Below are 13,711 nucleotides of genomic sequence, written 5' to 3' on the forward strand. Positions count from 1 at the left end.
ATAAAACGCGACAAAGCAAAATGGTAGCAGACTCACCTAAAATGATCGAGTCTGTTCAATGTGTAAATTTACAGCCTTTGGGCGAGAATAAGACCGTATGTACATGATAACAAAGTAAGCTTTGTATAAAAGCTGATCAGCGGCACGTTTATTATGCTAATGTTCAATATAACGGAGACTGAAATATCTGCGAAATACATATGCTAGTATACCATCCACCAATTACGCAAACAAAAACAACTTTCATTTAGAAAGAGTCTCTTTGGGTTTATTTATTGCAACAGCTGGTTCTCAGCTTCCCAATGCATTTGCAATTGCGTGTATAGAAAGAAAGGTAAAAACGCCAACATGGGATTCGAAAGCTTCGGTCTTTTTCGCTGTTTTTTAAAGAAAAATCCCATCGTAATACCGACCCGTCGAGACGGGCCAAAATGAATGATAAAAAATCCGGTATACGATTTTATTTGCAACGCATATTAACGTAAAAAAAATGCAAAGCTCAGAGTTTAGTTTTGAAGAATCTGTTTATCTTGAAGTGTGACAAGTCATAAGATGGTTTCTGTCCTGTAGCAAGTTCGCCAAGGACCTTGCCTACAACTGGAGCCAGCTTGAACCCATGACCTGAAACATACAAACATAGCGTTATGTCAGGTTTATACCAATGAGGAAACAAAAGGGAAATACACCTGTAAAGTTTAGATTATTACACTAGAGCGTAAAGAAATGATATTTTTAAGTATGTTACGTGACAATTAAAATCAGCTGAAATTAAACTTTTTAACCCTTATCACGCTGAACACGATTGATTCTGCCTTTGCGATCAGTGCAGATCATGCTCAGCCTGCACATCCGTGATCAGGCTGATCAAGATCTGCACTGCCTGCCATTCAGTCAGTATTATTTTGGCAAGCACCCTTTTACAGTGAAGGACAGACAAGTTCATTTTAGAATTTTAGCAGGGTAAGGGTTAAAAAGGACAAACCTGAAAATCCTGCACCAATCACTATATTTTTCCATGTTGGATGAACATCTAACACAAAATCTTCATCGGGTGTATTCTACAAAAATGAAATAGTTTTTAACATAAACCTTATTCGACATTTTCTGTCCATCTTGGCGGAGCTAAAGGCATACAATAATATGACACGAATGTGCTATAATATGTCTGTTTTTGCAGTCTACGAAGTGTTCGTACATAATTTGAATAGCATCGTTTTAAGTTGTTACCTCACCAGACGAGGCAATGTCTTCTATAGCGATTCATGCGAGTTGACATTAGTCAGAACATTTTGTCTCCGCCACTGATTACATGGAAAATGTAAGGAGTTACTTACGGGAAACAGGTCAGTACAGAAGCGTTTTCCAGAACAGCTTCAGGTTAGGTTAACTGATCGCCGTTATCTAAATTAATTCGAGTATTTAAAAGATGGCGTTAAAACATATCAAACAAAGACAGAAACATAAAACATAATTTATATAATTCAGTATAATATAGTTCGCGTTTGTAAAGTCGTCACCCGAAATATGACAAACATGCTATAAAATTACCGTATATATGCAAGTTTCGACGATGCTAGGTTCTTTTTCTAAAGAAGGGAAGTGTGTGGCAATGATTAATTTCATCGCGTCTAATACCCAGTCATTCTCTACACCGTCCCTGTTGTCCGGATCAATGTTTGGACCGTGATGAAGACATATCTGAAACAATGAAATTGACATAGTTCCTTAGATTTTCAAAGTTAGAAAACAGGAAATATTTTCAATAATATGTGTAAGTTTACGTCACCTACACGCCCCATCCCCCACCCCCAAAAAAAGTCAATACATGTAAATAATAATCATTGTGGTCATAAATAACGACAATTCTTGCCCCAGTACGCGAGATGGTAGTTTCCAGCCCTAACTGCGAATGGCAAACATCTTAACTGAATAAAGGAAAGTATCAAAACTAAAATATGGTGGCATTTTTCTGCCAGCCACATATCCACTTATTTATCTCAAATTTTTTAAAATGCTCCGTTTTTCTTCAAAATAATATTAAATTCGGATTTGTGCTTTGGGGCTCTGAAATAGACATTTTAAAAAAAAACTTTTGACAAGCATTCAGCCGACTTTTACAAAAATAATGTCCTGAAATCACTGCAGACCTACAGGCAAATGCCAAAACAACAAAGGCCTAATTCAGCAAAGAGGTCTGAAAATGTTATCAGCTGACAGGTAGTTCTGATATGCTGAATAGGTACGGGAGACGTTTTGTGTGTAAGGTACTATGCATTGTTAGGCTCCTGCTTTCCCCCTAACATTTTGCAAAATCGTGAAATATGGTAATAATTTGGAAAATTGACCCTATCAACAGTCTACGGATTCTATAAAAACTTACAAATACTGTATGCTTTATTAATTTCAAGCTTAATTGGCTGCTACCCAAATTTTTACGGTCAAAGGGAGACCATAACAAAAAAGTAAAAGAACATTCCAACACAGTGTTACTTCCCCTTACCGGTACAGTAAATTGGACGGATAATATTTGTTCAATCTTCGGATTATCACTGACGTTGATGTTTCTGTGTCTACTCAAAACCAAAACTAATAAAGTAACCAATAGGCAGACTTCACAACCCATATCGATGATAGGCAAGTGGCTCGAAGTCAGTGAGTTTGTTCATTGTTAGACTACGCATTCTCTGATTTTTTCGATCGGAAACTAAATAGTCTACCAACAGACAGACTGACACCGACTGGCCGACAGACATAAAATGAGCAAAACAATATACCATTTCTTCTTCAAAGTGGAACAGAATAATAACCAACATCACATTTTCAAAAAGCAATATATACATTCTTTTTTGTTTTTCAGTTTGAAACTAAAAATAAGTTGTCGCCATACAACTATGAAATTTAAGAAAGTTGTGATATAAAACCATTTGCAGGTAGGCCTACTATGTCTCGTTACGTCAGAGAACGGGACAACCGTGTGATGCGTGTTTGTGGTCTCACGGTCACTGTTTTTATTCATCCTCCCAGTTTGTGTTTGGTTAGTAATGAGAGGTGATCAGAACTGAGTGACATGTTTTCTTACTATAAGAACTATTGTACATTTATGTTCACTGAAAAGATGTGAGTACTAGGCATTGCCCACTGATTAGTGTTTACAATAAAGTGAGTACTTATCACTGTATATTGTTCACAATGCTGCGAGTACTACTAATTGAACAGTGCTCACACAAACAGTTTATAATCACTAAATAGCCATTTAGAAATTAGGGTTAAGCAAAACATTCAAATTCACGAAATTTCACATGATTTACAAGGAAAAGGAACCGGGAAAAAATCAAACTTCGTACATTGTCTTTCATGGGCCCAAAACTCTACAATTATCAGCTGATCTGACGTCGAAAGGAACAAAATCCAGATACTAGCATATAAAGGTATCAAGATATCAATAAAACAAACTTTCAATAAAACAAACCTTAACAAGGCCCGGATATTCGCAAGCTGGGAGACCATATATGTGGTGCTTTCCAGCGGCGCCATTCATTGTGAATGTCGGAAAATTTTCAATGTTGAAATTGCCGCCATGCTTTTCTTTCCAGTAACAAACAGTGATCTTTAGCGGCTTGAAAAATAAAGATGTTGTTATTATTGATGCCATAAAGTGTATAAATGATTTTGCAAATTAAATTAATTTATATCAACTATAATCAGACAGTTTTCAAACTCTATATCTGTTTACGTACGACACTTGTGATTTTCCGATAAAATATGTACTGGGTAGAGCGCTATACCCTTTTCAGATTAGACGCTTATGTATAAAATTTGTTCACTAACAAACCATTCAATGCTACTATATAAGACCATGAAGACAGTTTCGTTGGTTGAAGTTCCTATATATAGCTGAAACTTAGTGAAGATACATGTGTTACACTTTTCATTCAAATTATCTCTTAAAACTTTTCTAAATACCTGTAAAGGCACATTTAGGCCAAGTCGAGGGAGAAATTTAGCTGCCCAAGGGCCTAATGTCAACACAACACTCCTAGCCCGATGCAAACCTTTCGTCGTCTTTACGGATACTATGGTTCCCGGATAGAGGTCTATCATTGGTTCCCCGTCACATAGAACACCACCGTACCGAACAAATTGACGCTGCAAAAATGTAAAGTTTCGTTTGTTTAGCCTTATGTTGAATACATCATTGATACTACCATGGTTAGAACTTCTTTTTTACTATTTAGTGAGAAATTTCGTACACATTCTTTCGTTATAGAATTCAACAGCAATGTTCAAGAGGTTTGAACCGGTTGCATTTTTTTCTCCCCAGTTGGAAGTTTGTCACCATGGAGACATTACATGGGCATTCTTATGACGCAAACTATTCCGTTATATATAGTTTGCTCGGTAACGTACATCTTAGAATGGAAGTATGACACGGTTTAGCAATTTAGAAATCCTTTGTTTAAGCGTCCCGCTAGCTCAGCAACCTATCACGTTCAAGGTTCGTTTTAGTTGCACTATTTCTCTTCGTATGAATTAGACTAACATCTTTTGTTCACCATTATACTATGAAATAAGTTACGTCTGTTTACCTGAAAAGCCTGTAATATCTTGTCAGATCTTAACAATCCACCAGACTTGTCGAGTACAAACTCGAAGTCGTCCCGAAATGACAGAGCCGGAAACCTTTTGCGTTGTTCATAAATATCGAACTGGTCATGAGGAATGCCGTACCGTTTCAAGCATGATTTTGTCTTGGACAAAAAGTCAGCAGTCCTCGGACCAATTACTAGGCAACCACAATTGCTAAAACGATAAATACACATATCCTATACGAGTTACTGCATTTTATCCAGGTTGTCATAATATCTTTGTTTGACCCACCAAGCTCGAAAAAAACTTAAATCTTTATTTTGAATGGTTCAGCGTTTAATTCAATAACTTTGATTACGTCCCTTTATTTTTAGATTTCAGTTTTCATGACTTCGAATTTTCTATTTGTGCAAAAGCTCTGCAACAGAATTTATGAGCAAAATAAACAAAAGTTACACTATTTTATAATTACAGCTTCCTAAATTACTACGGAAATCAACTAATAAATAAATTTCATTCATAAAATATCGGACAAAATCTTTTAATGGCGATCATTAAAGACATAATAAATATTATAAGTGACACAAATGTTCCCTACTCAATATCTACCTTTATAAGGTAAGAAACCATTATGCTTTCCAAATGCATCGCAATGCGTTTTAATTTGGCCTCATTTTTTAAGTTTACTTAATTTATTTATTTTCTAGTTAAGAATGGAGTACTTTACATAAATAGCTGTTCCCCGCATTCTTTTTGTAATTCATCAGTCATGGCAAAGGCTTCAGCCATCATTTGCGTGTAGAAATCCCTGGAGCCGTACGCCTTCCTTGTAATACGCGACTGTCCATGTGAACTTCCTCTGCTGTGGGGTAGGGGAAACTAGAGAGATAGATGAAAACAATCGAATGGGTTATATACCACTAAAAGAAATTACTCTTTGTTTCATATAAAATTCGGTCACTTCAGATCCATTTGGATATAATTTCTAGAATTTCGACCTATTTTCAAAAAAACATCTATTCATTTGCTACAAGCTCAAGGGTCTTGAGTAGTATGCCAAATTTAGACAGACAAACTTATACTGCCACAATCAAGAAAACCGTCCTCTAAACGAGCACCCTTCCTTAAGGCGGGGGCCAGTTTTGATTTTCCGAATAACATGAGTAGATCTAGATGGAATTTGTAGGCATTTATATTCAACTGGTTATTTGTGATAATAATATATGTAAGGATACTTGCGAATGATGGTACGTTTTGTGTATTTATGTGACATTTTTTTACCAACATTATTTACACCTGGTCATATGCCATAAAATATACGTGTATGCACATTATATATGTGCATAAGGTCATTATTTGCATGTGTGCAATTTGGGACATGTTTGCCTCAAAATTTAGTGTCCTGAAACCAATATACTACTCGTTTCTCTCATAAAAACATCCAAACTGGAAGGATGAAAATTGTGGTGTTCCGTTAGGGCCAGCGCTTGCTCCCCGTGAATGCGAAGCGCAAAGGTATGACAGTATGATGGCGAACGCGACAGTACGATGCGAGCGCGACAGTACGATGGTGACAAGCACGACAGTGCATGGCGAAGTGCGACAGTCGATGACGAAGCGCGGAGTACGATGGGAAGCCGGTACGTCGCGCTTCGCATCGTCTTGCGCTTTACCATCGTAGTGTCGCGCTTCGCCATCGCACTGTCGTTTTTCACCATCGTAGTGTCACCATCGTACTGTTGCGTTTCGCTATCGCACTGTCGCGCTTCACCATGGTAGGGTCACCATCGTACTGTTATGCTTCGCCATCATACTGTTGCTCTTCACCACCGTACTGTTGCACTTCGCCATCGCACTGTCGCGCTTCACCATCGTTGTGTTACCATCGTACTGTCGCACTTTGCCATCATACTGTCGTGTTGTCACCATCGTACTGTCGCGCTTCGCCATCATACCTTCGTACCTTTGCGCTTCACGTTCACAGGGAGCAGGCGCTGGCCCTAACGGAACACCGTAGAAAATACCACGCGACCTAGTGCTAAGTAAATTCTATACCAGTTTCGCTCTACTTTTCCCTGACATTTCTCAAAATTCTGATTTTATTATATTGTAGCATGGGATTTTGAAATTGTTCATCCCGTTCCCACTTAACAGCACGAGAACATGTGAATCATGTTAATGTATACATACATTCCACGAGTGAAATAATGCCCTCTTGCCCCCCCCCCCCCCCCCCCCCCCCCCCCTTCCCTCCAGTTTACGTGCACAAGCTTCTTCTTCTTCTCGTTTGCGACTACACTGTCATACCAGTAGCCTCGATGAAACTTGTGGTTTGCCGTAGATCCTCAATGCCTCCATACAGTTTCTGGTGGATTGAGGTATCTATCGGCCAAATCGCAGCTCGCTCCTGGTCATGCCTTTTACATCTCTGAAGTATATGCTCCGCAGTCTGATCTACTTCACCACATGGACAAGTTGGCGATGATGCCAGTCTGTATTTCTTGTACATGTGAGCATTGAGCTTGTTGTGCCCTGAGCGGAGCCTGACCATCATCACTTGTTCACACCAATCAAGGAGATGAAAAGCATCTTCCGCCATCCTTGGTCTCGTTAGTGCCTTGATGATGGTGACTTTCTCCTTGTATCTCACAGGTTCTGTTAGTTGTTCTGACTGAGCTCCTAGCTTAGCCAGTTTGTCTGCCTCTTCATTGCCTGCAAGTCCACAATGGGATGGAATCTACTACAGTGCTACTTTGCAGGTTATACTCAGGCTCTGCATTCTCCTGGCTAGCTGCGGAGCTTTATTGTTGATCAGAGTTTCCATGACAGACAGTGCATCTGTGAGAAAGACGACTGAGGAGCTTTCTTCTGCCGGATCTTCAACCATTGAGACGGCCTTCATGAGTGATCCAGTCTCTGCCTTGTAATTGCTGCAGTGTTTTCCTGTGGCTGTATGTACTGTTTCTCTCTTGTCAGATGGGTATTGAACGAAAACTCTTGCTCCTCCATCTTTGACGGCGCATGTGGCTGATCCGTCTGTATAGACATGATTCCATGATTCCGGAGGATAGTCTTCATTGGTCATAGTAAGTGTGAGGTTCTTCCGAATGCCTTTATCCTCTTGCTTCCCGCGGTCAAGACGAGGAACAGCAAGTCTCACAGTCACTGAGGACAGATCATTCGCTAGTGGGTTTATAATGTCTTCACTACCTAGGGGAGTCGTTGGTATGTTCAGCTCAGTTTTGAACTCTCGGTCGAGTTTCTTTGCCTCATGAACGAAGCAAGTCCACAATGCACGATCGATAAAAGAGAAAAAAAAAGTCCTTGGGTCAGTACGACAAACATGGGAACTTGGCTATCGCGCTGGAGTAAATCGAATTAGATAAAAAATAACAATAAATCAGAACAAATCAAAAGAACGTATGCGACTCATAAACACGGAAAATAAAAGTAAGTGCGGAATTGGGCGATATCGGGTAGCATAGCTGTAAAACCGATTCGTAAATGACTACATCTATAATGTTCTGCTTTTGAATTTGCATGTATGCGTCATTATGTTTTCAGAGCGTTTGAAAAGACAAAAAGACAAATTAGACAAAAAGATTTTGTTTTGTAGACACGAATCGGAACAGGGTCCAAGCTTCAGTTAGTTCTGTTAGTTGTTCTGATGAAATTCAGACATCAAAAGTATGCGACCTCATACAGTGAATAAAGTAAGTGCAATGGGCGGAATTCTAGCAAGCTGTAAACGATTCGGTAATACTACAGGCTTCATTTCTGCTTGAACTGCATGTAGCTATTGTTTTCAGAGGTTTGCCATGACAAAAAACAAAGTGCAATTTGTTGTAGACACGAATGGAAAGGCTTCTTCTGCGTCTGGACTTATTTCAAATCAGTGCTACTTGTGCTCGTACAATATATAATAGAATCTAGTGATATAAAAATATGTCCATTAAATTGACATATTTTTATATATTCATTATGCTATTCGAAAATAAAATGTACTGTACATAATACGTATGATAATTCATCTGAAATATGAGATATGACAGTATCCTTTTCCATATGTATGTTAAATTTATTGTGTACATACATAGATATATATGCAAGTATGGTTAAGGCTAATTTAGGTGGTAATTGATTCATTAAATTTTGAAAACTAATATTAGCTGTACAAAATGTATAAACACGAATGCAAAACACGCAAGAAAACATTCACTTGTTACAAGAAAATATATTTAACAAAACATCAACAACTTTGTGCCTCATGTATATTAGTGTGTAAACGATACCTGTTCCAAAAGCAGCGTTCTTTTGCCAAACTTTGCAAGGTTATAAGCTGTAGAGGATCCTTCGATTCCTGCCCCTACCACAATGACGTCATAAACTTCATCCGCATGTTCCATAATTTTGAATATATCGATATTACATAAATAGATAAAGGTTACATAGATTAATATAAACAGATGACACAATTTACCTAAACATTACTTCCAAGGTTGTAAAGATACAAGTTGTAAAGATCTAGGGTTTGCTTTATCACCGTGTATTCAAGGGCACATGAGATTAATGTCACGGTACTTATGAAAGTAGCAAAAGCATGCTTGATTTGAGTAAGGCCATACCAAATTGGATCTATATTTAGCGTCCTCATCACTGTAGATATATATATATCTTACTTGACACAAATAATTGTTTTCTATAACAACACATTAAACATTGAAATTTACAAAATCTGAATTAAAATTAAACTAAATGTAATTGCTGACTTTAAAACATGGCGTTTTTGACATTTTTAACTGATAGTGTTTATACAAATTGAATATACTGTCTTAAAAATCTTAAAAATATCCAATGACTATCTTTCATTAAAATGTTCAAGTTATCTTTAGATACTTACTTCAAATGTAGAAAATCGTCATCAAATGTATTGAACTTTACTCCAAATATATTTCATGGTACAATAAAAGTCTAAACTTCCATTTTTGTATTGTTAAAGTTACGATATTTTTCCATGAATTAAAATGTATCGAATTACACTGAATAAATAACAAACCGTTCCATTATGAAAATGCAAACACATATTGATTGTTACATAAGGTTCAAGGTTCAAGGTTTATTCGACAACAATCTGTCAATAAATAGTTATTACTGTCTTATAAGATCTGCTTAAATTAAAGTGGAAATATGAGCATTTTTCAAGTAAAAAATCAGCTGAAATAGATGTGTGTGTAAAAAGGGTGGAGACAATTATAGCTTTTAACCAAATAAACCAAACTCGTCCTGTTACCAGTACGAAATAATAACTTTCCAAATATGACTTTTCTTATTTTGACTGGGGCAGTCTTTTTTTTTTAAAGGTCAAACTGCACGCAGGAGTTGCTTCCCTTCAACTATAGAAATCTCTACCTTTAGGTAAGGGAAATCACTGCGTAGAAGATTGAAGAAAAGAACTATAATTTCATTTGTCCGATAACCTTATTTCTAAAGCATCAACTTCAAATACTTATGCGCCACTATCGTTAATTTAACACATTAAATTCACAGCAACCGAAAATTGCTTTTATAAAACATTCTCCAAAAACACAGTATGAGCAGTAAGATGCGCATAATGCCACTTTAAGTATAATAAACATTTTATTAAAGGTTTAATGCAAGCGTTTTGTTTACATTTTGTTAGGTCGTTATTTTGGTTACTTTTTGTTGAGTCTTATTTTGTTACATTTTGTTAGGTCGTTATTTTGGTTACTTTTTGTTGAGTCTTTATTTTGTTACATTTTGTTAGGTCGTTATTCTGGTTACTTTTTGTTGATTCTTTTTTTTGTTACATTTTGTTAGGTCGTTATTCTGGTTACCTTTTGTTGAGTCTTTATTTTGTTACATTTTGTTAGGTCGTTATTTTGGTTACATTTTTCGGGGTCGTTATTTTGGTTATATTTTGTTGGGTTGTTAATGTGAATGTTACAACAGTCTGTCAATAAATAAAGTGTTATTATTGTCTTATAAGGTCTGTTTAAATTAAGTATAATAAACATTTCATTAAAGGTTTAATGCAAGCGTTTTGGTTACATTTTGTTAGGTCGTTATTTTGGTTACTTTTTGTTGACTCTTATTTTGTTACATTTTGTTAGGTCGTTATTTTGGTTACTTTTTGTTGAGTCTTTATTTTGTTACATTTTGTTATGTCGTTATTCTGGTTACTTTTTGTTGAGTCTTTATTTTGGTTACATTTTATTGGGTCGTTATTCTGGTTACATTGTGCTGGGTCGTTATTTTGGTTATATTTTGTTGGGTCGTTATTTTGGTCTTGTACATTTTGTTTGGTTGTTAATTTGGTTATATTTTGTTTGGTCGTTAATTTGGTTACATTTTATTTGGTCGTTATTTTGGTTACATTTTGTTTGGTTGTTGTTTTCGTTACATTTCATTGGGTCGTTATTTTGGTTACATTTTGTTGGATCCATATTTTGGTTACATTTTGTTGGATTGTTATTTGGGTTACATTTTGAAAAAGGGGCGTTATTTTGGTTACATTTTGAAAATGGGTCGTTATTTTGGATACATTTTGTTGGGCTGCTATTTTGATTACATTTTGAAAATGGGTCGTTATTTTGGTTACATTTTGTTGGGCTGTTATTTTGGTTACATTTTGAAAATGGGACGTTATTCTGGTTACATTTTGTTGTGTTGTTGTTTCGGTTATATTTCATTGGGTCGTTAATTTGGTTACATTTCGTTGGGTTGTTATTTTGGTTACATTTTGGTGGGTTGTTATTTTGGTTTCATTTTGAAAATGATTCATTATTTTGATTACGTTTTGTTTGGTTGTTATTTTAGTTATATTTTGGTGGGTTGTTATTTTGGTGATATTTTAAAAATGGGTCGTTATTTTGGTAACATTTTGTTTGGTTGTTATTTTGGTTACATTTTGAAAATGGGTTGTTATTTTGGTTACATGTTGAAAACGGGTTGTTATTTTGGTTACATGTTGAAAACGGGTTGTTATTTTGGTTACATGTTGAAAACGGGTTGTTATTTTGGTTTCATTTTGTTGGGTTGTTATTTTGGTTACATGTTGTTGGGTTGTATGTTGGTTACATTTTGTTGGTTGTTATTTTGGTAACATTTTGAAAATGGGTCGTCATTTTGGTTGGTCGTAATTTTGGTAACATTTTGAAAATGGGTCGTCATTTTGGTTACATTTTGTTAGGTTGTTATTTTGGTTATATTTTCTTGGGTTTGTTATTTTGGTTACATGTTTTTTTGGTTTGTTATTTTGGTTACATTTTTTTGGGTCGTTATTTTAGTTACATTTTGTTAGGTTGTTATTTTGGTTATATTTTGTTGGGTTTTTATTTTGGTTACATTTCTGGGTCGTTAATTTTGGTTACATTTTGTTGGGTTGCTATTTTTGTTACATTTTGTTCGGTCGTTATTTTGGTTACATTTTGTTGGGTTGTTAATGTGAATGTTAATATGAAAGTGTAATAAACATTTCAGTAAAGGATTAATGCAAGCGTTTTGGTTACATTTTGTTGGGTCGTTATTCTGGTACTTTTTGTTGAGTCTTTCTTCTGTTACATTTTGTTAGGTCGTTATTCTGGTTACATTTTGCTGGGTCATTATTTTGGTTATATTTTGTTGGGTGGTTATTTTGGTCTTGTACATTTTGTTTGGTTGTTAATTTGGTAATATTTTGTTGGGTCGTTAATTTGTTTACATTTTATTCGGTCGTAATTTTGGTTACATTTTGTTGGGTTGTTATTTTGGTTACATTTTGTTAGGTCGTTATTTTGGTTACATTTTGAAAATGGGTCGTTATTTTGCTTACATTTTCTTGGGTTGTTATTTTGGTTACATTTTGAAAATGGGTCGTTATTTTGGTTACATTTTCTTGGGTTGTTGTTTTGGCTACATTTTGTTAGGTTGTTATTATTGTTACGTTTTGAAAATGGATCGTTATTTTGGTTAAATTGTGTTGGGCCGTAATTTTGGTTACATTTTGTTGAGTTGTTATTTTGGTTACATTTTGCTGGGTTGTTAGTTTGGTTTACATTTGGTTCGGTTGTTAATGTGAATGTTACAACAATCTGTCAATAAATAAAGTGTTATTTCTCTCTTATAAGATCTGTTTAAATTAAGTATAATAAACATTTTATTAAAGGATTAATGCAAGCGTTTTGGTTACATGTTGTTGGGTCGTTATTCTGGTTACGTTTTGTTGTGTTGTTATTTTGGTTATACTTTGTTGTGTCGTTATTTTGGTCTTGGACATTTTGTTTGGTTGTTAATTTTGTTATATTTTGTTGGGTCGTTAATTTGGTTACATTTTATTTGGTCGTTATTTTGGTTACATTTTGTTGGGTTGTTACTTTGGTTTCATTTTGTTGGGTCGTTATTATGGTTATAGTTTGTTGGTTCGGTATTTTGGTTACATTTTGTTGGGTGGTTATTTTGGTTACTTTTTGTTGCGTTGTTATTTTGGTTACATTTTGTTTGGTTGTTATTTTGGTTACATTTTGAAAGTGGGAGTTCTTTTTGGGTTAAATTTTGTTGGGTTGTTATTTTTGTTACATTTTGAAAATGGGTCGTTATTTTGATTACATTTTTTGGGTTGTTATTTTGGTTACATTTGGTTGGGTTGTTATTTTTGTTACATTTGAAAATGGGTCGTTATTTCGGTTACATTTTGTTGGGTCGTTATTTTGGTTACATTTTATTTGGTTGTTATTTAGTTATATTTTTTATGTTGTTGTTTTGGTTACATTTTGTTGGGTTGTTATTTTGGTTACATTTTGTTGGGTTGTTATTTTGGTAACATTTTGTTGGGTTGTTATTTGGTTATGTTTTTATGTTGTTGTTTTGGTTACATTTTGTTGGGTTGCTTTTTTGGTTACATTTTGTTGGGTTGTTATTCTGGTAACATTTTACTGGGTTGTTATTTTGGATACATTTTGTTGGATTGTTATTGTGGTTACATTTTGAAAATGGGTGGTTAGTTTGGTTACGTTTTGTTGGGTCGTTATTTAAGACGGTAAGAACTAGCTGAATAGCTGAAATTATTTTGTTAGAGTTTAAAATTGCCGAGGCTGGAACAGGCATTATATAGCGAGGAATTCTAATG

At 35.4% G+C, this 13,711-nt stretch overlaps 1 protein-coding gene across 2 annotated transcripts; it reads right to left on the reverse strand.

Moving 5' to 3' along the window:
* Positions 1-119: 119 nt before the first annotated feature.
* LOC123534319 (peroxisomal sarcosine oxidase-like) lies at positions 120-9,668 on the reverse strand. Of its 2 annotated transcripts, XM_053519245.1 has the most exons (9): positions 9,484-9,668; positions 8,880-9,031; positions 5,315-5,466; positions 4,587-4,800; positions 3,964-4,146; positions 3,470-3,616; positions 1,549-1,698; positions 983-1,058; positions 120-621 (listed from the first exon to the last, which is right to left on the reverse strand). In XM_053519245.1, exons 2-9 carry the CDS (start codon positions 8,991-8,993, stop codon positions 500-502), a joined length of 1,158 nt encoding a protein of 385 aa, XP_053375220.1. In that variant the 5' UTR covers positions 8,994-9,031; positions 9,484-9,668; the 3' UTR covers positions 120-499. The 2 variants fall into 2 exon arrangements, with proteins under 2 accessions (XP_053375220.1, XP_045172453.2); XM_045316518.2 differs by lacking the exon at positions 9,484-9,668 and having other exon boundaries at positions 8,880-9,452.
* Positions 9,669-13,711: the final 4,043 nt, after the last annotated feature.

Source organism: Mercenaria mercenaria, chromosome 12, assembly GCF_021730395.1.
Source record: "Mercenaria mercenaria strain notata chromosome 12, MADL_Memer_1, whole genome shotgun sequence".
Classification (NCBI taxonomy): domain Eukaryota; kingdom Metazoa; phylum Mollusca; class Bivalvia; order Venerida; family Veneridae; genus Mercenaria; species Mercenaria mercenaria.